The 24,408-nt window shown below is 40.5% G+C and overlaps 1 protein-coding gene across 1 annotated transcript in view; it reads left to right on the plus strand.

Annotated features, from left to right (window-relative positions):
• The first annotated feature begins 363 nt into the window (after positions 1–363).
• LOC118219076 (gamma-aminobutyric acid receptor subunit pi-like) overlaps positions 364–24,408 on the plus strand; it is an 87,845-nt gene continuing 63,800 nt past the window's right edge. Inside the window, exons 1-2 of the mRNA XM_035401939.1 lie at positions 364–565; positions 4,987–5,065. Coding sequence (XP_035257830.1) covers positions 397–565; positions 4,987–5,065 — 248 coding nt within the window. The 5' untranslated portion in view covers positions 364–396. The remainder of the gene's footprint in view (positions 566–4,986; positions 5,066–24,408) is intronic.

The raw sequence follows: 24,408 nt of genomic DNA on the forward strand, positions 1-24,408 counted from the left end.
GAGTTAAGAGAAGGTGATACTTTGTAGTTAAAGCCAGATTTTAGGATACTGTCCTTCCTTGCTTTGTTCAGTTAAACGAATGCTTGTTCATTTAAATGTTGACTGAAGTAAGAATGCGAAATTATACATTTTATGGCTTAACAAATTGTATGGCTGGTGAGCTGGTTTGCTGCTTGTTTGGGGAGTTGGTTTGTTACTCGTTGGGTTGATTTATTGGTCAATATATTGAGTAATGTAATGTTGCAAACTAAAACGTTATTCAGTGTCAGTCATGATCGGTAAAGGTCCGACAAAGTGAGACATCGGCTTGTCACAGCGCTCCCCCGCCCCGTGAGTGAGAAAGCGCAGCGCGCAGTGGTACCACGGACACAACCAGTTGTTTTTGCTGGCGAATGGATGCACACCAGTGGAATTTGTGACCACTTCTTCACAAGCGTTTCATTACCCCGGAAAACATATCAGCGTGGATTCGTTTATCACTGGACAGCTGTGGCTAGATACTTACACCTGCATTTTGCGCAGCTAGACTTTGTAAGGAAATGCATACTGCGACACACCTCTACGTGTAAGTGACAAACATTTCATCTCTGACAGAGTTTAACTTTGGAGTAGATTGCTTTATCTAGGCTGTGGTCCTGTGTGAGCAGTTCTAACATTATGAGTGACTGCATGTTCAGTTTATACAGGAAGGCTAGTCACTAGCAGTTTGACATGAGCTTTTGCATGCACACCCGCGCAGATGCATACGCATACGGAAAAAAATAAGAAAAGGAGAGAGAACTGCTTTGGCTATATGTCTCTCACTCTCTCCCACACACGGGCGTACACCCGCACGCACCGCTGCTGAGACTGCTACTTTGGACAACTGCCTGACAATCTCTTCTACCAGGACGTCTCTCGCCCAACAAGTAGCGCTTGGAAAGAATAGCGTCAGGTGAACATACAGTAGACTGCGAAATTTTAGGTGGAAGTATATGAAATGGATACTCAGTTGGGATCTAAAGAGTGCGACACGTATCTGCAACATACCCGCACTGCTCATCTCCTCGTTATGTAAAACCGTTTTTGCCCGAGACCTGTTTGAGACTGTAACACTATATCAAGTCTAAGCAATAACTTACCCATAGTTTGTACAGTCACGCTACTGCCTGGATTGTTGTGGGAACATAGGTTATTCGTGGTTGGTGATTGTAAGATGTATCCTCAGAAAGTACACAGTAAAATGGCGTGCGTTAATTAGACCCTAACAGTGTTAATTCAACTCTTAACTGATCTGTTAAGAGTAGAATTAACACTGTTAGAGTTGTATTTACACTGGAGATTTTACTTTTCCTTGTGTAATATGCAAACGTGTTTGCGCATTAAAAATTTATAAAACGAAAATTAATTTGAGGTAAAATAGATAAAATTGTTATTACAAGGCAGTAAAATGGGAAGAAGGATATGGGTAACAACAATACTCATGGATCAGAGCACCTGTGTCTCTACACAGGGATCACAGGCCTTCAGAGATGAGGCTATTATCCTGATTATGATTATATTCTAGTTAAAGTGCAGCAACTATATTATGTGTATGTGTGTTTATGCATATATATCTAGCCATCCATTATCTATACCCGCTTACCCTCGGCAGGGTGGCGGGGGCTGCTGGAGCCTATCCCAGCATGTACTGGGCGAGAGGCAGGAACACACCCTGGACAGGCCGCCAATCTATCGCAGGGCACACACACCATTCACTCACCATTTACTCATACACATACCTATGGGCAATTTAGAGTCTTCAATTAGCCTACCTGCATGTCTTTTGGAGGAAACTGGAGTACATCCCAAAAATAAGGTACTAAGACTTTATATTAGTTGTTGGAAAATTGCAGCAGCGATTTGCTGCCAGTTCAACCAGCAAAGCATTAGTGAGGTCAAGCACTGATTGGGCGACTAGGCCTGGTTTTCCAGTTGATCCCAAAGGTGTTGGATGAGGTTGTGGTCAGGGCTCTGTACAGGCCAATCAAGATTTTCCACACCATTCTTGACAAAACCATTTCTATATGGACCTTGCTGTATGAAGGCATTGTCATGCTGGAACAGGAAAGGGCCTTCCCCAAAATGTTGGGGAGCACAGAATCATCTAGAATGAGATTGTATACTGTAGCATTAAGATTTGCCTTCACTGGAACTAAGGGGCCTTGAAATACAGCCCCAGACCAAGCGGTGTCCAGAGTAAATACAGGCAATTTTATGCCTATTTGCAGTAATAATACCAGTTGTGAGAAGTTTTACAATACAGTGGAGAAATGTGAAAGACCCACACACTGGTGTATAAAAATGTAAAAATATGACGAGGAGCCTTCACAGAAATATACTATCTATTATAAAGTAAAGTCCAAAATGCTCTAAATTCTGAACAAAAAAACAAAAACAAAGAGCAAACAAACACAAACGTTTCAGTCACAGACCTTCAGCAACATCTGGATGCACAAAGAAAAGTTCCTGTTTGACGATAAGAAATCTTTTGCGAACTCAATCGTAAAGTAAACAAAAATATGCGCAATGCTTGAAACAGTGCATTTGTCTAGACCCCACCATGCGCTGCACAATATTCCAAATACCGCAGATGAACAGCACCATCACACAGCCAAAAACAAAAACAAAAGATGCCAATATGACTTTGACTGGATCTGAGCACTCGGCTATATAGCCAAATGATATGATAACATCAGCATCTGAGACATCTCGCCTCACTTATAAACTGCACCTGTGCATACAGCGCAGTGAGCACACCAGCAGGCCTGTAGCCCATAGCCTATGTCACACACATTCTAGACAACACTGCAGCATCAACGACATGTCTGTATCACAACATTGCAGCTGAATGAAGCATTTAGCCATCCATCAAATAAATAAATGAGCCCTGCCATATGTGGAGAATTGGAGCTTTTTGCCTTCTACTCCTGCAAACTTTCAGTGACTTGTGTGCCTTCTCTATCTGGAAAATCCACAGGTTTGGCACTCTTATGGTACACCCATCATCATTGTATGTAGTTGTCTCAGAGTTGAGAAGCCCTGTTCTGCTGAAGCAGATGTGACCAGCATGGTCAGGTATACCACATACACTTGTTTTAGCATCGAAAATATATCATGCAGTCCTTTCTCGTGGAAAAAACTGCTTCTTTTAAAATGGTGACGTCCTCATATCTTTTGGGGTGCTTTTGACATGTACAGTAGTTGAGCATGTATGATCACACTGAAATGACCTTCTGCATCAACACCACATGACTGACACATGGCTGCCACTCTGTACTCTGATGTACCCATCAGTAGCTAAAATAACGTTTGTCCAAAGACGTGTCATTGTGTTGGCGCAAGGCTGGTTCGATTGCAAATTATACATTTTATCTCAAAATAGTTTTATCAATTAATATCCATTTATAATGATGACAAGAACACAAATTCAACTGATCAAATCAAGTTATTATTCATCTTTCTGGACATTTTTAGTAATTAGCCAAATTTTAAATATTTTACCTTTAAAAAAGAAAAGGAAAAATCAGAGATGTTCGATCAGGGGTGACAGATGCTACCCCTGTCATCTTGATAAAATCAGTGCAGTCCTGAAGTATTGTGACAGGGACAAAAGTTTTGTTCTTTTGACTGTGCACATTGGATTAGAAAATAAACTGTGAATATGAGGTTAAAGTGCAGACTGTCAAAAGTGCATTTTTGTACGTATCTCCCCTATATTAGGACACACAAAGTAATTGGGCAATTGGCTGCTCAGCTGTTTCTTGGCCTGCTGTGTGTCTCTGCATCATTAGTTAGTCATTGTGTTCTTGAGGTGTGACAGGAAACACGCCAGAAATTTGATAATTTGGAGGAGAGAAAGAAAATGCGTTTGGCTCCTATGTGACTGTACTGCATCACTCTCAGTCCCAGGCATTGTACAGCATCTCTAGAGCCCCTCAAAAGGGAAGTTACAGTTTATGATGAATGCTAAAATATGTTTGTTCTTGCAAGATTTACCCTGATTGTGCTGGCTTACAAAACTGTCAAGTGTCCTGCTGGTATGTATGTTTTTCAAATAAGACAACAGTAGTGCCAAAATATAATCTCTGCAATTTCATCAACAAAGCTGACTATAAAGCCTACACACATTTAGATGAAGTGCATACAAACTGAGATCTTCGGTTTTTTATATTTCAAAAAAAGCTCAACTAAATCAATGGAGTTCAATCATTCAATATCCTGTCTAATTTTGCCTCATAATGCGACTTACGCTGCGGACGGGAAGAGATAATATTTAAATTCATAACCTTTTAATAGTGCCAGTACAGTACATTACAACCCAATTACCTGCCAGCCAAAACCATTGCAAACAAATCAGCTGGAAATCAGGTCTGCCCATATAACACTTGATGACCGAAGATGCAAATCATAAGCTTGACTGGAGCTTAATAAAATAAATGTATTCAATAATCACCACTTCATAGTGAATCACTCACCATAAGGAGAAAGAGCTGTGGTAAGAGCAAAGACTCCCACACAAGTTTCTCTTGCAACTAGGAATACAGTTTCTTTTTTAAATGAACAGATTTAGAACTATTTTTATCAGCTAATTCTGAGCCATCACTCAAGAATGATTGCCCTTATGAATATTATATGTGTGCTCCTACAGGAATATTATACAACATTACTTTTGAAGGCTCTCAACAGAACATATACCGATTTTTGTTTTTCATTTATTTATTTATTTTTTTCAAAAAAGTAATTGGGCATTTAAATTGGCAGAAATATATAAACAAAAGCAACAAAAGGGTCAGATCTTCTTTTCCAGGTTCAGTAAACTGCCTCATTATGTTTGAGAAAAAGGTGGCTATTGATGCATGTTATGTAATAATAGGTCCCGACCCACCTTTGCCATCATGACATCTTTAATTATCACACATTCATCAAAAGGAAGGTTCTGACTGTGGTCTCTTCCTTCATTTCCAGATAAACACCAAGAAAGACGGAGAACCATGCGTGTGTGTAACCCCAGAGGAGCCCTGTTTCAGCTCATCATCCTCAGCAGGTAAGGTTCATGCAGCATCCCCTACATCAGTGGTTCCCAAACATAGTCCTTGGGTACTCCTGTGTATGCTGGTTTTCATTCTAATAACAATTGCAATCCTAGAATTTTTGCTAGCTTATTGATTCACCTTAGACTTTTTTTTGATCACATAACATTTCATTACATTACATTATAGGCATTTGGCAGACGCTCTTATCCAGAGCGACGTACAACAAAGTGTATAACCATAACCAGGAACAAGTATGACGAAAACCCTAGAGAGAAGTACCGGTCCAAGTGCAGGGAACAACCGGATATTTCAACTTGGACCCTGAAGGTTGAACTGATTAACACTAACACAACGAGAATGGCAACAACGCAGTCTATGGAAAAAATACAAGCAGTAGTTAAGACAGTTAATGCACCTAAGTCACCTACGAAACAGCTGCCTAGTTACAACCCTAAGCTTACAGTCATTTACAGGGGGATAGGGAGGGATGGGGAGAGGTGCAGCCTGAAGAGGTGAGTCTTCAGTCGTCGTTTGAAATGGGTCAGTGTCTCAGCTGTTCTGACCTCCACGGGGAGGTCATTCCACCATCGTGGGGCCAGAACAGACAGGAGACGTGTTCTGGAAGTGCAGGTGCGAAGAGGGGGAGGTGCCAGGCGTCCTGAGGTAGCAGAATGGAGGGATCTGGCTGGCATGTAGGGTTTTAATATCTTGTGGAGGTATGCTGGGGCTGATCCCTTGACTGCCTGGTATGCTAGGACCAATGTTTTAAATTTGATGCGAGCTATAACAGGCAGCCAGTGGAGGGTAGTGAGCAGGGGAGTGACGTGGGAGTGTCTGTGGAGGTTGAAGACCAGACGAGCCGCAGCATTCTGAATGAGTTGCAGGGGTCTGGTGGCAGATGCCGGTAGTCCAGCCAGAAGAGAGTTGCAGTAGTCCAGGCAGGATAGAATCATTGCTTGGACCAGGAGCTGGGTTGAGTAGGTGGTGAGAAAGGGGCGGATTCTCCGGATGTTATACAGGAAAAATCTGCATGCCCGGCTTACTGCTGCGATGTTCTTGGAGAGGGACGGCCTGTTGTCCATCACCACTCCGAGATTCTTGGCACAGGGTGATGATGTCACTAAGGTGTCCCCTAGGGAAATGGAAATGTCGAGGAGGGGAGAGGATAGAGCAGGAATAAAGATTAGCTCCGTCTTTCCCGGGTTGTTTGCAATATAACACAATAAGCCAAATGTGAGCATGGGACTATTCTTTGTGGCATGCACAGCTATTTCTGACATAATGTGGCTTAAGTGGGTAAACAATTTATCTAAACCTAATAAAAATTAACAGCTTGTTAAAATTCTGGGATTGCAGTTGTGGTTGGATCAAAAATCAGCGTATACAGTGGTCCCCAGGTCCAAGTTTGGGAAACACTTCTCAACAGATTCTCCAGCATATTGGCCTTATTATAAGGATCCCAAAGAGGACTTTGACAATATCAGCAAATGAAAGTAGTCCTGTAGTCCTGGAAAGGGCAGAAAATCATATTTGTTGGCTAATGGGGGGTTTTAGGGACAGATTCACATTTGTTTTTTTTTGGGGGGGGGGGGGGTAGGGGGGGATAGTCATAGACACCAACCTGCTATTAAATGTTAAAATGAAAAATAGAAAAAATGAATTGATAAATAAGAACTGCCAATTTAAAGTTTCTCTGGAGAAGAATAGTAAACAGATAATATTCATAGACAGCATTAGTGGGGAAGGCTACAGAAAGCTAGCATCTCAGTTACACCTGCCCTGGGCGTGTCGAAGTGTCCCTGAGCAAGACACCTAACCCCTAATTGCTCCTAACGAGCTGATTGGTACCTTGCATGGTATAGTAGCCTTTCACTGTTGGTGTGTGAGTGTGTGTGAATGTGTGAATGAGAGGCATCAATTGTACAGCGCTTTGGATAAAAGCGCTATATAAATGCAGTCCATTTACCATCATGTAAAATGTTAGAAGTTAGAAGTTAGAAACCACACAAAACCCACGGACCATTTTCGCTCAAAGCACCTTTCCATCAATAATTTTGGTCCTAAACACAGTGAACATCTTTGTGACTACTGAACCTACAGTGTAACACAAAGGAAATCTGTGTTTATGCTAATCACAATGCTTATCTATGGTTATCTTTTCTTCTGCTGATCCTAAACGCCACTGTCATCTGTACTTATGACCCAAAAGACAAAGCTCATACATGTTTCTGCTAATCCTGAACACAACACTTATCCATGTTTTCATCTCTATGCATGGGGTCTGTCATAATAATAATTTATTAAAAATATGGAAGCAAGCAGGATTCTGCCATTTCTGTTATTTTGGCCCAGCAAGCAAACATGTATTGACAGGTTGCAAAATATTTTTTCAACTAAGACCAGTACATTACAGTTCCCTGCTCTTGATGAATCCCTCACCATGATAAGATTGTAAATCTAGATCTAGATTAATTGAGACATTATTTGGCAAAATAATATCACCAGCTAGTAAAGTTTTTACCTCTACTTGTACAGGCTATTTTACTCCCTATATATGATCACTAAAGAAAATGATAAAGCTTGCAAAAGATGCTTTCTGGATGTGTCAGATGCCTCTTGCACACGTTATGTTTTTGGCAGCCAACTTGTTAGCACTTGTAAGTAGCATTTGTTGTAAATGATTAAAGACAGCATTACCACAGGGGGAATTCTAATTATTAATTCAGATTATTCTGACTATTAGTGTTAGCTTGCTGACATTAGCTGTCATAGCCTATATTGTCTATCACTTGTAACTGTTTATTGCTCATTTTTTCTTAGAAAAGATGCCTATGGCTTGGTTTTGTATCTGATAATTTAGGACAGCCAGCTTGCTTTTTAAAATGCTCCATTTTGAATTCTCAAAAGGATCAGAATTGAGAAGATTGTCTCACGCAGTGAAAGGTACAGCCACTTTATATAAAATTTCATGAAGAACAATTTATTTAGTTTTACTTTAAAATGGCTGTTTCTGGCAACATTGTTTCCGAGCTTACTATGTTTGTAACTTAATGTTGTAGTCTGTGGACATGTTGACACTCCAGAGAGATTGTTACAGTGATGAATCTCTGGAGTGCAACATCTGCTCGAATCTGATCCACCTAAATAAGCATGCATGCGCTTTTGTTCCACTGAGGAGATACAATGGCAGATGTTTAAAAATACTAGTGGCTACAAATACATCCAATCCCTAAATTTGGAGTGCAGGACCTGTAGGTGTTGAGTGAACTAAAGAACGTTTATACAGGTGTTTAGTGGAGTAAAGAAAGTACAGGGCATGCAGATGATGAGTGGACTACAGAAAGGGGGCAGGGCTGAGCCTTATCATACCCATGTTACATTACGATTGAATATGGATGTACAAATATGAATATCATGAAGAACAGGAGGTAAGATGGAATTAAAGTTAATTCCTGTAGACTGGCAGCTAAATGGCTGTACTGCAGGAGGTAGATGTTGCTGCCTGATCTCTTCCCAGAAAAAACAGGGATGTTACTGTGACGTCATCAAATATGGCCCAGTAAATCTAGGTTGTATCCAAATTTTAAGGACCCTGAGTGCTACCATGTCCCTCCTGGGCAGCAGTAATTGTCATCAGTTGGTGCGAGCATGTAATTATTTACAAAAAAGATTATGTCCGTTTAAAAATTAGTGCTAGCCAGCTAACTTTACAATCCTTCACTGTAAACTGTTCATGAAACGGATATGCTACCTCAGGCACAAAAAGATATTCTTGAATGTATATGTTGTGCTTGTGAAGGTGCTATGTACTGCCTATGAAGGAGATATACAGCATAACTCTTATAAAAGACAGTTCAAAGAAAGTGCTTGAGTTTTTTATCTCTTATGTAATCATGGGTATATATAAATCTGAACTACACAAGCCATTTAAAGATTTAATTACACAGTACCTTGCTTCAGTTTTACAGTGTATCCACAGCAACTGCAATGCTATGTCGCACAACTACTTTCATTGAATGGGTACTTAGTTCCATGTTAGGGTATCTCATAAAAAGAACCTCTGGCACATCAGAGGTGTTTACAAATGGTCCTTCTAAGCATTTATCCGAGTGCGTAACAGAAGAAAAATATGAAGCAATCACATTCCAAATGAGAAATTGAACACAATTTTTCACTCAGGATAACCCTTCTGTGTCATACAAAATGAGTAGCAATGCTGCTCCTAAGTGAACCTAATGTACAGGTTCAAGCAGGACCAATGAGACAAATGAAGCCCATACAGCTTGTGCACTATGACAGAAGCAACAGAATGCACTGGGGAATCTTATCACCTTGCTTTGCTCCACTATTCTCAGTGTCAGAACATACAGACCGAAGCAGTGCTATCAGTTTATTATGTGAGCAGGGCTAAAGGGTTTAATATACACTGAACAGTGCTATAGCTACGGCTGTCAAGACCATATAACTGTCATACCTGCTGTCATGAAAATCCAAATGGTTAATTTCCCATCACTGTGGCGATGGGTTTTAAAACATTTATACCATTTTTAAGCTTTGTTCTATGTAAATGTTGCCTATTAAAAAGTAGCCACATGCAGTATCAATTACAGAATGACTAAACTGCATGAACAACTGTAATGATGTCTGCTTCTGACTGTGCATCTTCTGAAATCGTATGCACATACCTTCTCCCTTCTTGACAGGAGTTGCAGCATGCAATTTGAATTTACAGTTGAGGCCAAATATTTACATACACCTAGGCTAAAGATATCCAAACTCAGTTTTTCATAACTCTGCACATATCATGTTACCATACATTTCTTTTGGCAAGTGAATTAGGGCATCTACTGTTCACATCAGAGGTAATTTTAAAACAGACTTATTTCTGCTTCAATTCACTATATCAGAATTTCAGTGGGTCAAAGGTTTACATACACCAAGTTGACTGTCTCTTTATACAGTCTGGAAGATTCCAGAAATTGATGTAATGACTATTTAGAACTTTGATTGGCCAGTTGTTATAATTAGGAGTTAATTGGGACCTGTGGCTGTGTTTAAGGGCCTACCTTTAGAGCCACTGCCTTTTTGCCCTTGATACCATGTGAAGATCCAAGCAATTTCCAAACAACTGAAGGTACCACGAGCGTCTGTACAAACAATTGTATGCAAATATAAGAATCTTGGGACCACACAGACACTGCATTGTTTAGAATGGAGGCACAAATGAACTCTCATGATTGAACAAACTTTGGTCCGAAAGGTTCAACTGAACTCCAAGACAACAACAAAGGAACTGTTGAAGGAGTTGGAGGCATCAGGTACCAAAGTATCTCATCCACCGTAAAGAGAATCCTACATGGCCTGAAAGGCTGTTGTGCAAGGAAGAAGCCCCTACTCCAAGACCGGCATAAAAAAGCTAGAATGACGTTTGCAGGTGATCACCAGAACGAAGACCTAGCCTTTTGGACGAGTGTTCTCTGGTCAGATTAAACAAAAATTGAACTGTTTGGCCATAATTGTCAGGGGGGGGGCGCGGGAATGGACCCAAACGCAGAGTGCAAAAATACAAAACTCCAAGGGGTAGCAAGAACCAAGACTTTACTTAAACGGTTAAAACAAAGACAAAGAAAATCCTCAAAAACGCAGGAAAACAAAAATACAAAAATCCCCAAAACGTAGGAAAACAGAGCAGACAAGGAACAGGCAACCGGCGACGGGCAGGCGTAAGGCAAGGAAACAGGGCAAGCTACAAAAGGCAAGCAACAAACAAACAAGCAGGCAGGCAGGCAACAGGCAGGCAACAAACATGCAAGGATCCAGCACCTGAGTCAGGGAAAATGGAGACTTAAATAGATCTGACGCAGACGAGACACAGGAGGGCACAATGAACAATCAGGCCACAGAGAGGGAAGGGAACACGAGACAATAAGCAACTAATAATGGAATAATTGGAAACAATAAAACAATTAAACAAGACACAAAGCAGAGGTTCCGCCATCTGGCGGCCCAACCAGGAATGACAGGGGGAAGACACAGAACCCTGACAATAATGATCAGCGCTATGTATGGAGAACAAAGGGTGAGGCTTTTAATCCGAAGACCACTATCCCAACTGTGAAGCATGGGGGTAGCAGCATCATGTTGTGGGGCTGTTTTGCTGGAAAAGGGACTGGTGCACTTCAGAAAATAGATGGCATCATGAGGATTATCTAGAAATGCAGATGCAACACCTCAAGACATTAGCTAGAAAGTCAAAACTTGGTCACAACTGGGTCTTCCAGCAGGACAATGATCCTAAGCATACCTCCAAAGTTGTAACAAAATTGCTGAAAGACAATTAAGTGAAAGTATTGAGGGGCCATCACAAAGCCCTGACCTCAATTCCATAGACCATTTGTGGAGGCCCACAAACCTGACTGAGTTACACCAGTTCTGTCAGGAGGAATGGGCAAAAATTTCGGCAAAGTATTGTGAGAAACTTGTGGAAGGCTACCCCAAATATTTGATTCAAGTTAAGCAATTAAAAGACAATGCCACCAAATATTAACAAAGTGTAACGTAAACTTTTGACCTATTGAAAATCTAATATAGTACATAAAAGCAGAAATAAATCTGTCTCTTAGCTATTATTTTGAAATGACCTCTTATGGAAATAAAATAGATACCCTAAATTACAGGAAATGTATGGTAACATGAAATGTGTGGAGTTAAAAATTGAGTTTGAATGTCTTTAGCCTAGGTGTATGCAAACTTTTGGCCTCAACTGTAGCTGAATGGTCAGTGCTAGTAGGAGAGAGGAAAAGAGTGACAGAATCCTGATGAGTTTTTGAATCCTGATGAACGGTTTTGAAACTGAAGGTAGTCTATTAACATTTCTTATAATAATAATAATAATAATAATATTATTAAATAAATATTATTATTATTATTATTATTTTATATAGCGCTTTTCATAGTCTCAAAGACACTTTACAACACAGGGAAGAAACAATCAACAAAAGAAGCAGGGTACAAGCATAATTATAAAAAAATCCATATCTTGGCAGAAAGACAACTAATGTCATTTAAAAGACCATACAGATTCAGTGAACAGCCTTTTCCTTTTTTGTCCTACCCTAATCAAAATACTTTTTTAAAGCCAGTATTAATGTGCCATATTTATTAAATTTTGTGGGTGTCTACAAATTATGTTGTGCCATGTTGTTAGGGTATGTTGGCTCCCAGGTCATGACATAAGTGCTCAATTGAACAGTACTATTTCGCTATGACAGTATAGCTTCAGTTTTTCAGCAAATGCAGTTTATGATTAGCTGGCCAACCACGACTAAATACATACTGTCAGACCATTTTGTTCCAAGATCAAATTGAACTTTAATACTAAATTACATGAGTAATAATGAACCTAGCATAATGCTGGCTTGCTGCTTGACTAGATGAGATGGGCTAGAATGAGTGATGGGTCATATATGACTCTCTTGGTCAATAGAATTTAATTTTGAAAGCAAAGAATCCAAAAAAATAACTGAATTTGATTTTATGGTAGGAGTCCATGGTATAAAAAAGATAATTATCCCTTACATATACACCAAACTGCTTAGCTAACTTACTGTTTACGTACATACTGTACATTTTAGCTTCTGCAATCACCAATATTCCGTGTATGAATTTAGAATGGTGACCAGTTAATTTGTCTTGACCTACTTCCCACAGGTGTGCTGTTATCAGTTTTTAATGCACACCTTCCATACAATCAGAATTGAGTACTCACCCAGACCATGGTATAAGGCAGTGCTTCTCAACTCTGGTCCTGGGGACCCACTGCCCTGCATGTTTTAGATGTTTCCCTGCTCTAACATACCTGATTCAAATGAATGGGTCATCATAAAGCTCTGCAGAAGCCTGATAACAACCCATTCATTTGAATCAGGTGTGTTGGAGCAGGGAGACATCTAAAATGCAGGGCAGTGGGTCCCCAGGACCAGGGTTGAGAAACACTGGTATAAGGTTTATTATACAAATGTACCTGTGGCAAAAGAGTGCCACCCCTCCTAAACCAAACACACTCACAGGAGACACTGTTTTCGTTTCTAGCACTTCCGTGCTATTTTATTTAAGCCCTTGGCTTTTCTTTGTACAATCAGTAATAACAGGGCTTTTTCTCGCCGTCTTCACCGGCGCTCCTCTCGCTCCCTCCGGCTTCCGGTCGTGCTTTTAAAAACCCCAGGCTCACTGTTGAAAGCAATCAGAGGCAATCAGCGCAATTAAACAATTAACAATTATCGGCGCTGATTACCTCCAGCTGACAGTTGTGACGAAGGGTCCGAGAGCCGCTCCTCTCACTCTCTCTCTCTCTGCAGCCGACGCTCAAACCACGCCCACTCCACCACAGTACCATTTAATGTCATTAGAATGCACATCACTTAATTAAAACCCCAAAAGAACATTTAGGCCAACGTGCGTGCGTGTGTGGAGGGAGGCTGCAGGGTGTTTATTTTTTATGCTTTTGAGAGTGGTTTGCCATGAGATTCTGTAAATTTGGAAAGTGTGCCGCGGAAGGAAAAAGGTTGGGAAACGCTGATGTAGGGTATTAATTAAATTATAAAACCGACCTGTGTAGAAAGCTCACAAGAATAACACTACTAGAGCCCCTATGTTGAACAATGAGGTGACTTTAAAACAGGCAGCGATGGTTTTTAAAATAGATATGGCACAGATAACATAAAAATAAAAGAGGCCTGCACCTACACTGTTATGCAGATAAAAAAGTAAAATTTATTGAAAACATTTATCCCATTTGGTCAGCGCACCATCAGCTATTCACAAGAAAAGCTCAAATTTTCCACAGGCTCTGTAGCCACACCCACCCTTCCCCACACAGAAAAGAGTGCCATGCTCAGAAACATCCTGAACACATTTTACAATAGCAGATACAGGTAAAGGTGCATGAATTCGGCAAAAATGTATAAAGACAGAGATTGGCAGTACATCATAGATATGCCTCAGTATGGTTATTTTATAACATTTTCAAGGTAAAAATCCTGCATAGTATGTCTTTATTGACATTGCCACCTCAATAAAAAAATAATTGGAATTGTGCAATACATTTAGCAAACCTCTGTTTGTGAATGAATAACTTTCTATTTAGAATAAAGCTCACAATATATTTTTAGGCTTTGTTCTTGTTGTCATAATAGCATATAGTATCTCTGGGTGAGAAGCTGACATTAGTGTCCATATATGTATATAGGCTCAAGCCTACTTGAGTCGAAAATGCTGAAACAGTACTGCATCCATAGAACTGGCGAGGTAGGGTTTTTTTCTCATTGTCGTGGAAAGTTCAAGACTCATTGACATTCATAAATGTTTTTTTTTGGGGGGGGGGGGTTCAGCTTTATTGGACAGAACAGTGTAGAGCAGAGGTTTTCAACCTGTGGTACTGCAGGGGGGCTGTCATTTTTTTGGCAGTTGGAGAATTGTTTGATCGAGTGCAAGGCTGCAAGCTAAACCATCAGTGCTAAAACATTTCTCTTTTTGAATTTATTCAAACTGGAATTTATCTTGGATAAGTGGTTACAAACGGTAAAGATTCAGAGGCTGGTACATCTACCGGTAAGGAAACAGCTCCAGTGTCTGACACTGAAAAGAAACATAAAGCAAAACGAAGGAAATACAGCAGTGAGCACCTAGCCCTAGGCTTCACGTGCGTAGGAACTGAAAATGAGTATCTACCGCTATATGTTGTACGCTCAGAAGTTTTATCAAACAAAGCTTTGAAACCCAATAAATTACGGCGTCTTCTGGAGAGAAAGCATACCGAGTATGTGTCCAAGCCGATCGAGTTTTTTAAAAACAAACTCAGATTGCGTTGCTACTGGTTAATGTGCATTTCAGTTATGTAGTAGCACCCTATTAGCCCGGGATCATTAAATGTTTTTTTTCTGTAACAATAGTGTTATAATTTTTTATTGTTTGTTGCGTCAAAATTAATTAGCCCAGCCCCTCCGTAGCTCCCCCAATCACAATTATCAAAGCGTGAAGCCGTGTTGTCTTGTGTAGGTCTGTCCGTGATTTTCAGTGTCGATTATTAGGGGTCTAAGCAGCGAAGCTGGTGGAACCCTATTGTTTTTGTTAGGATTATTATTATTCTTATTATTATTATTTTTCTCCGCTAAAAGTGTCTGAGGCTCAGCAACCATAAGTCCTGGAGCAACCAAATTTGGCAGGTGGGTTCCTATGGCCCCCCACTACTCAGGCACTAAAAATCACGTATGTCGGCCAGATGGTGGCGCTATAACAAAAGGTAATGCGTAAAAGGCCATAACTCCCACACCATAAGTTAGATCATCACAAAACTTCATCGACCTATGCATCTGAACGTGCTCTACAACTTTGCCATTGGCTCCACCTATGTCCACCATATTGTTTGCCCGCCATTTACACTTTTTAGTTGGGGCGTGGAAGTTTTCTCCGCTAAAATGTCTGAGGCTCAGCAACCATAAGTCGTAGACCAACCACATTTGGTAGGTGGGTTCCTATGGCCCCCCACTACTGAGGCACGAAAAATCACCTATGTCGACCAGATGGTGGCGCTATAACAAAGGGTCATGTTTAAAAGGTCATAACTCCCACACCGTAAGTCAGATCAACACAAAACTTCATCGACCGATGCATCTGAATGTGCTCTACAACTTTGCTTTTGCATAGGAGCACCTATGTCCGCCATATTGTTTGCCCGCCATTTGGACTTTTTTATTAGTTGGGGTGCGGAAGAGCTGGAGCTCCAAATCTAAGTGTTACGGCATCTAGTAAACTTCTTTACGGCAAGCCACATCCATGGCGACGCAAGTATTCCAACACCCTAGGGTCTAGTTTTTATCAGTGAGGGGAGGGTCTGAACGTCGGGGAGGCAATAGAAGACAGTCCCAGCCAGAATGCATGCTAGGCTACCAAAAGTGTTTTAGTAAAACCTTTTTGAGAGGATGAATAATTACTTTTCTTGAGCCTGGATCCATTTGAAGACCGTATCGGGTCAGTTCGTTTAGTCATTGAATCTTTCATTATGCTAAGAAATAGCTAAACCATTTCATTGATAGGTTCTGAGTTTCTGTGCAAACGCGCGAAAACACGCTGGTATAATGAAACAATTACGGTAGCCTAATACATATATAGTCCGCTTCGTTCCGTTGCTACCATAACATAACGACCTACAGCTGCAGTTTCTCGCTGCAATTACTAATATTGAATATAAACAAAAGACACAATTTATGCTGTAGTCTGCCAATGTCTAAATAAATAATACGGTCCATTTGAAGACAATATCGGGTGAGTTCGTTTAGTCTTTAAATCCGTCATTTTGCTGAGAGAAATCGTATTCTCAATTTAATCTCTAAATTGACTGTAAGCTTAGGGTTGTAACTAGGTAGCTGTTTCGTCGGTGACTTAGTCTTAACTCGTCTTAACTATTGCTTGTATTTTTGCATAGACTGCGTTGTTGCTGTTCTTGTTTGTGTTAGTGTTAATCAGTTTAACCTACAGGGTCCAAGTTGAACTATGCGGTTGTTCCCTGCACTTGGAACGGTACTTCTCTCTAGGGTTTTCGACACACATGTTCCTGATTATGATTATACACTTTGTTGCACATCGCTCTGGATAAGAGCGTCTGCCAAATGCCTGTAATGTAATGTTATGTAATATTTCGTAGCGACAAGATAAACCCGACATTAGCCCTAAAATATGCCAATACAGCAGTGAAAACGCTGCTCACTGAAATAAACGAGACAATTATTTTTTGAATTATACTATGTCATTCTACAGTCAATATCTGGGACTAAACATTTAATAAATATACAATCTTACCATCGGTTTTACGCGTAGAGATGTCCCTTTTGCGAATGAGTGGTCATATATTGTCTTGTACAATCCGTTTGAGAAATATAGGCTACGCGCATTTCTGACGCCTAGGCATCTTCAAAAATAGCTGTGCGTAACACCACACCTGTTGCTTATGGCGTTGTCGCCCTTTTTAGTGCACTTTGGCTTGATTGACAATTAATTTATTCAGTAGGTGAGAGCATAAGCTTTCTAACGATGTATAACATGTCTGTTTTCGCTTTTGGAATAGCGTTTTATAGGTCAGCGTAACCGAAAAATTTCTTATATGCCAGTGTCTACATAAATAAAACGGTAGGCTGCTCTGCGCGTAGGTCGCAACTTGATTCCTCGTCTTTTGTTTCGTTTTTTCCCAATGTCGTATTTATTATTTGAAGTGTGTATTTATGTGTTATTATTCTATCTGTCTCTGTGGCGCTCTGAAATGTGCATTCTCTGCTAAACTGAGCCATGGATTTGTATAGGTTTGTGTCTGATGTAGTGTTGCACAGCACAGCAAAGTTCCTCACCAATTATTCCACACAGCTCCTGGTCCAGGCCATGATACTGTCACGTCTGGACTACTGCAACTCCCTCCTGGCTGGCCTCCCAGCATCAGCCACCAGACCCCTTCAGCACGTCTGGTTTACAACCTCCCTCGTGACTCCCACGTCACTCCCCTCCTCATCTCCCTCCACTGGCTACCAGTGCAAGCTCGCATCCGGTTTAAGACACTGGTGCTTGCTTTCCAAGCAGTCAAGGGGTCAGCTCCTGGTTATCTGCAGAAGATGATCAGACCCTACAAGCCGGCCAGATCGCTCCGATCGGCTACTACAGGGCGGCTGATTCCTCCCCCAACACGAGCAGCAACAAGGTCTCGACTCTTTGCAGTTCTGGCCCCACGATGGTGGAACGATCTTCCAGTGGAGGTCAGAACAGCAGAGTGTCTGAGCACCTTCAAACGGAAACTCAAGACGCACCTCTTCTCTGTGTACCTCTCCTCTTCCCTAAACCCCCTCCCATAACTATCAAAAAAAAAAAAAAAAAAAAAAAAAAAAATTTTTGGTTCAGACTATTTTGTTTCTCCTTAATGTATGCTACCATAGTAAAGGCTTTTTATCTGCATTTTGTTCAATGGACTTAAGTGGACTTGATCCTGAGTTTGGTTACACTGTTGTAAGTCGCTCTGGATAAGAGCGTCAGCTAAATGCCTATAATGTAATGTAATGTAATGCACAGTACGCCGACACTTCAGCACTTTTTCGGTACTTAAAAAAAAAAAAAAAAAAAAAAGACACGGTTCGGTATTAGAATTTTCCGACGTTCGGTAGTTTTGCGTCAAATGTAAAAGCCAGGGACATGTGTCTCCCGCGTTACCGATTGAGAGGATGAAAAGTGTAATTTGTCAGAATCTTCGCTAGATGGCAGCAGCAACTAAGGTTGGCAAGTGAGGTGACCTGCGCTTGTGTATTTTTTCGTGGTTGATACAGCGCAAGCTTAGACTCAGTTCACTTCAGTAGCAATAGCTGTTCTAATTTGTAAATATTTTATTATAGGAAGATGCTGTATTGTTATTGAAATATGCTGTTTTTAGATATATTTTAAAGTGAAAGACCTATTTACAGATAATTTACTTTACAATTGTTTAATTTTTGAAATATATTTAATATAGTTTTCTATGGTTTAGTGTTGTAACACTATATTCCTATGCTTATTGATATGTTGAACAGGCTTCGACTTAAAGGTTGTTAATAAACCAGGGCTGCGTTTCCCAGAGTCTCCTTAGCGCTACGTGCGTCGTAAGTTATCCCTTAAGCTCTTCCTTTAGCTCTCGAGCTGTTTCCCAGCGTCTCCTTAACTAAGTGTAGGTATACCTTAGTTAAGGTATACCTTTAAAAGGGGGGTCTGGGGCACTCGTAAGCTGTCCCTTAACGCTGCGCTCCGCGGTTTCAGCCTTATTACGCCAACATTTTGCTTTTCAAATCGACAGTTGTACTACAGCACATCTAGTATCTAGTATCTAGTATCTAGTAGCACATCTGCATGCGAAAATTACATAGATAGTTTAATATTTACTTTTTACAAAAATTAATTTTCCAATCAACGTTTCTGTGCATAGCACGTCGTGAGAATGTTGTCGTTTTACCTGTCTATCCACATCATGATGGTAATTAAGTATAGGGCCTATCCATGATACTAATCCAATTTGTGAAAAGAAAAAAAAAGTTTTTTTTAAATTTATACGTATTGGCGCTAACTTAGGATATGGCTTTTCTGACTGCATACCCTGTAGAAATTAGTTCGTTTGTGTGCGAGTCAATGATCACACTGACTTGGAACAAACCGCCGGTTTATTAAGAATATAAAACCTGTGTGTGCAAAAACAACGTTGAGTGAGTCTACTTGCATGACTGAACTAGAACACATTGATTGGCCTAGCCATGAACACACATACAGGTACAGTGGCTCATAATGGACAAACATAGCCAAATGATCTACATCCCCTTCCTTTAGCTCACACCTCCTATATAAAACAAAATAGCACAGGGTAAATATCAACATTACGGAACATTTTTCTTACCATGTTGTTTTACGATTTTCGGTAAACAACCCAATAATGATATTCTTGGTTAAACTTAAGATTATCCAACAGCAAATTAAGGTGGATGAACAAATTACTTTTTTACTTATTAACAGGTAGACCTATTCATAAGGCAGAATTCATCATGGTCAATTTCCACGCGCTTTTGCCTTTCTACGATCATTTTTTCATTGCAGAGAAAAGTTCGCGGGAATCAGTGCAGTGTAGTGATATGCTGCTACAGTTGCCTATATATTGTGTGACAGAAACAAATTAACATTAGACCTTTGTTTCAATAAGAACAAAATAATTCACCCATATGTAGCCTATGTCCTTTCCCCCGGGCTTCCACGAAGTCCCAGACTATGGCTTATATGTCCCAATTGATGCTTTTTTTTATTTTATCCTTTGTAGCCTATATGTACGTATTTATTGAAACTATCACAAGGTCTCGTCTTAACGGACTCTTAAAGAGATTAGCAGATGATCTCTAGTAGGCATAGCTTCCTCTTCTGCAATATTAGATTGATGTAAAATGATTATGACAACACTTGTTATATTAAAACGTCATTCACAGGCCTTTACAAGTGAGACAATCGATTCGCTTGGCATCGATTGATAAACTTTTCAGCACCTCAGTGAAGGCCAGCTCCACCTTACGATGTACCTTTACGTTGTACCTTAAGAGTTGCCTTAAGGTATAATCTGGGAAACACTCGTAAAAAAGCGGTTTCCCTTAAGAAGGTATACCTTAAGAACCTTCGTAAAACGTTAAGGTACATCGAAACTCGGAAACGCAGCCCAGGCTTTTAATAAACTGTTAATGAGGTCATCCCTTGTGGACATTATGTTTCTGATCTATTAAGGTAATTTCAGTATTGTTTGGTACCGAGTATTGAATCAATATCGTTTCAGTATCAATTATCGTGATACTAAACCTGGTATTGGTATCAAAATAAAAATTTTGGTATCGTGACAACACTAGTGTGACACCTTTTTTAGTTGCGGCATGGAAGCGCTGCAGCTGTACATACACACTGGGCCATCTAAGTGTTACGACATGCCATCCAAGTGTTACAACATAGTAAAGGCCTTTATGGGAAGCGGCCAGGACACATCCATGGCGACGCAACTAAGTCGTTCGACAGCGTCTCTTAGCACAAAATTGGCCATAAGTCATCCATTTTTTATACAATCATCATGATGTTCAGTAGATATGTTGGGTGACGGTATATGATCATGAGGACGAAGGCATTTTAAAATCGCTAAATAGGGGGCGCGATGGTGCCAATGCTTGGACCCCTCCCAACGCCGCTTGCGGCTTTAATTACATATGTAATTGCATTTGTAAAATGGGGGGCCGCGGAAGCTTTTGTGGTCGGTCGTGTGGGCCGCGAGTTGTAAAATGTTGGGAACCTCTTGTGCAGAGAGACAGGAGAGACGTGCGACAAAGGTCGCGCAGTTGGGATTTGAACCGCCAACGTTGTGGCTTGTAATGAGCATGTGAACAGTGCTCTACAGGCTACGCCACAAGACACCCCGGCATTCATTCGTGTTGAAATAAAATAGTTACAAGGGTACATTTTATGTAGTATTTTTATATTTGTTTGGAATAGAGAAATCATAGTGTAGGATATGTAGTGTTTAGATTTTGGCCTTAGAGAAGGAAACAGTGAATAAGACTGTGGCCTGGTTTCTCCGTCACAGGCATCAAAGCAAATGTGATTGGGGCAATTTAAAATCCACTGATGCCCTAATCTAGGCAGACAATCTATGGGTCTCACCTCCTCTGAAGATACAAACCAGGTGGCACAGGACACCATATTGGGGGTCGGAGACCCTGTATGCCTACATGCCTAACATTTCCCATTACTTTAAGTTTGAATGCAATCTTTAGGTAGGCCAGTCCTTGTCATAAATTAGTCTGACTCCCCTTCCCTTCTCTCCTAAACCTTAATCTGGCATCACCCGATCAGGGCAAACATCCTCAAGCCATGCTGGGTAAGGTATTTAAGATTGCCACAGGAAAAGGTTTGTTGTGTTGCGTTTTGTTTCAGAGCCTGGAAGAAGTTTTTCTCTTTTTATTTTGGTGGTGGTTCCTAGGTTGTGTTTTTAGCTGGTTTTCTTTTCATCCTGTGGCTCTTAAACTGGGAGTGAGTAACACTTTGGCAAGGTCTGGCGTATCCTTCTCTCTCTCTCTCTCTCTCTCTCTCTCTCTCTCTCTCTCTTTTCTGGTATTTCTAGATTAATTATTTAATGTTTTGTTGTATGTCTTCTGTTGTGCAATTTAGAAGTAGAATTTATTAAATTAAATTACATAAAATATATTTTACATGTAGGTTAAGTGAGGGGTTCTAGCACGCAATATCGCTTGGTTCAGTATTCAGAGAGCTAAACATTTTAACAAGGACATTGACTGTTGGAACCGCTGGATTCAGAAAATAAACATTTTTAGTTAATCCTTGCTTGTCCGACAATAGGCCAATAACAATGCTTTTTTCCATATTATCATGTTGTCACACACCAAGTGTGACACCCCGGGGAAGGGGATGCTGCCCTACCGGGCAACATCGTTGTCTGGCACATGGAGAGAGAGAGAGCGAACCCACACAAATATGAAATAAAATAAATGGACACCTTCACCCTTCCCCCTCATGGGTTACAGGCTAAAACAACAAGCTAAAATATCAAAGACAAAAGAAAGTAAAACAGAGCAGTGACTTTTCAGTTCCCTACTCTGTAGCTGACCTGCCTTCCCGGCAGAGGTGTTACTAGGATGTTATCTTTGGGTGGGCATTTGGATTATTTGGGTGGGCAACAACAAAAATGTTGCTTTTCCTAAATAGGGTACGTAAACAAGGGCGTAGTATAATTTTGAGAAGGGTGGGACAAAAGGAATACAATTACAGCATCCAATTTTTATAGGGGAGTCCGGGCCCATTACCCTGTGAAAAAGAAAAAAATAATTTAACTCTGTAACACTAAACAAATGTCTCATTTGGTACTGTCACGCCGAGCTTGATCCGGGCTACAAAAACGATGCAATGACATTCTAAAACAGCTGTTGTACACGTTGTGACGTGCTTGAAGTTTAGTTGTGGCGTCCGTTGCTATGCTGATGCTCCCAGCCTTGCTGCATTCTGCGGCGATAAAGATTCTAAGACAACTCGGCAATTTCTCTGGTTTAACAGGTTATTTTCCAGCCTGAAATGGTGCGATAGTATTAGTAAACAGCTACACGTGTCATCTACCTTGCAAGTAGTTGATTACCTCCCTGAATATGAATGAAATGTTTTTAACAGAAAATAACAATTATAAATGCGATTTTATCCACGGAAACGGCTATACAAAAATGCTGGCTAGCTAGCTGGCTAATCATTAAACCAATGGCCTCCAAGTGAGCTGGCAACTTAAAAGAAACACGCAGCTTGCAAAACATGCAAACTCAAATGTGAAACTATACAAGACTACTAATATAACTTATAAGAACCAGAGAAAAGAATGAACAAGAATCAAAGGTATTAACAGTTTTAATTGGATTGCTGAGAGCAGCTAGCTACAAACAGGTTTTGCAGCTCACTGAACCATGTCTGTCTGATATCTCTGGGTGGGCAACACCCACCCCAGCCCACCCGTAAACACGCCCCTGCTTCCCGGCCAGGTCCAGCTCCTCCAGCATCCCAGCTGAGGATTCCTTTCCTTTTTAGTGCTCAAAATGAAATGAAATAAAAATCTTATCTGCGCTCTCGGTGTTAGCTCCTCGTCTTGGCCCTGAACTGTGGAGAGCAGCCCAGGTGTGTGTGCTCTCTCCACCAGCCGGTGCAGCCAAGACCAATCCGCCTCTCTGGCAGACCGACTGCTACACATGTAATATGTTACCCCTGTAAATTTGCACAACGGAGGTGATTTAGAATTTAAAATATCTACCGCAGGACAGACACTGTTGAATGGTCCGATGTTGTATGGAATTTTTGAGTTGACCCTCTAATAGAATATTTTATCTTTTCTAACTTAAGGAATAGTATCAGGTCATTCATCCAAGCCGAAGCTTTGGGTGGATGTACCGATTTCCACTCCAACAAAATCCTTCTCCGGGCAAGGAGAGTAGCAAAGGCAAACACTTTTTAATTTATTTTATTTGTCATTAATATATCCTCCCCAGGGGTTAAATTGGGGGTGGACACCTTTTGTAAATAATTAAATAATTTTGACCGGCAGTTTTACATATAACAAATAAAATAATTACAAATAATTACTGGGTTGAATATCTTTTTCAAATGCTTCAGATAAAGTCCGGAATACAGTCGTCCAGAAGTTGTTCGACCTATTACAAGACCAGAACATGTGGGTTAGGTCTGCTTTTTCTGTGTGACAACAATCGCATATTTCATTTACATTAGGGTAGATCTTGGACAGTCTAGCCTTACTATAGCCGCGTTTCCACCAAAAGTACCCGGAACTACTTTTCAAGGAACTAAAAGGTTCCTTCAGCCCATGGTTGTCTGCGTTTCCACCGCGGTCTAAAGTCCCGCGAAGATTAGGCAAATTAGCCCACTGACGTATGAAAAAGCGACGTTGTCGTCGGTCCATCTGTCCTATGATTTCTTCTGTAACCCCATACTACCACCGAAGTAGCCTACATTATTTTCTAATAACCGGGACAGCCCGGAGGGGTTTATTCCACTTATATACAATGGGTTACCAACAATGACTATATATGCATTTATTGATTTTTTGTATTTATTGCTTTTTATCGATTTAATCACCTGGAATTGAAATATTCTTCTGCAGCCGTTTGGGCATATTTTCAACAAAACTGTCATTGGTAGTTGAACTTGGACCGTTGTTATGCAACAAATAGGATATAACAGGCCAATAGTCAGATTGTAACTGTTTTATATATCC

This window comes from Anguilla anguilla, chromosome 2 (genome assembly GCF_013347855.1).
Source record: "Anguilla anguilla isolate fAngAng1 chromosome 2, fAngAng1.pri, whole genome shotgun sequence".
NCBI lineage: Eukaryota > Metazoa > Chordata > Actinopteri > Anguilliformes > Anguillidae > Anguilla > Anguilla anguilla.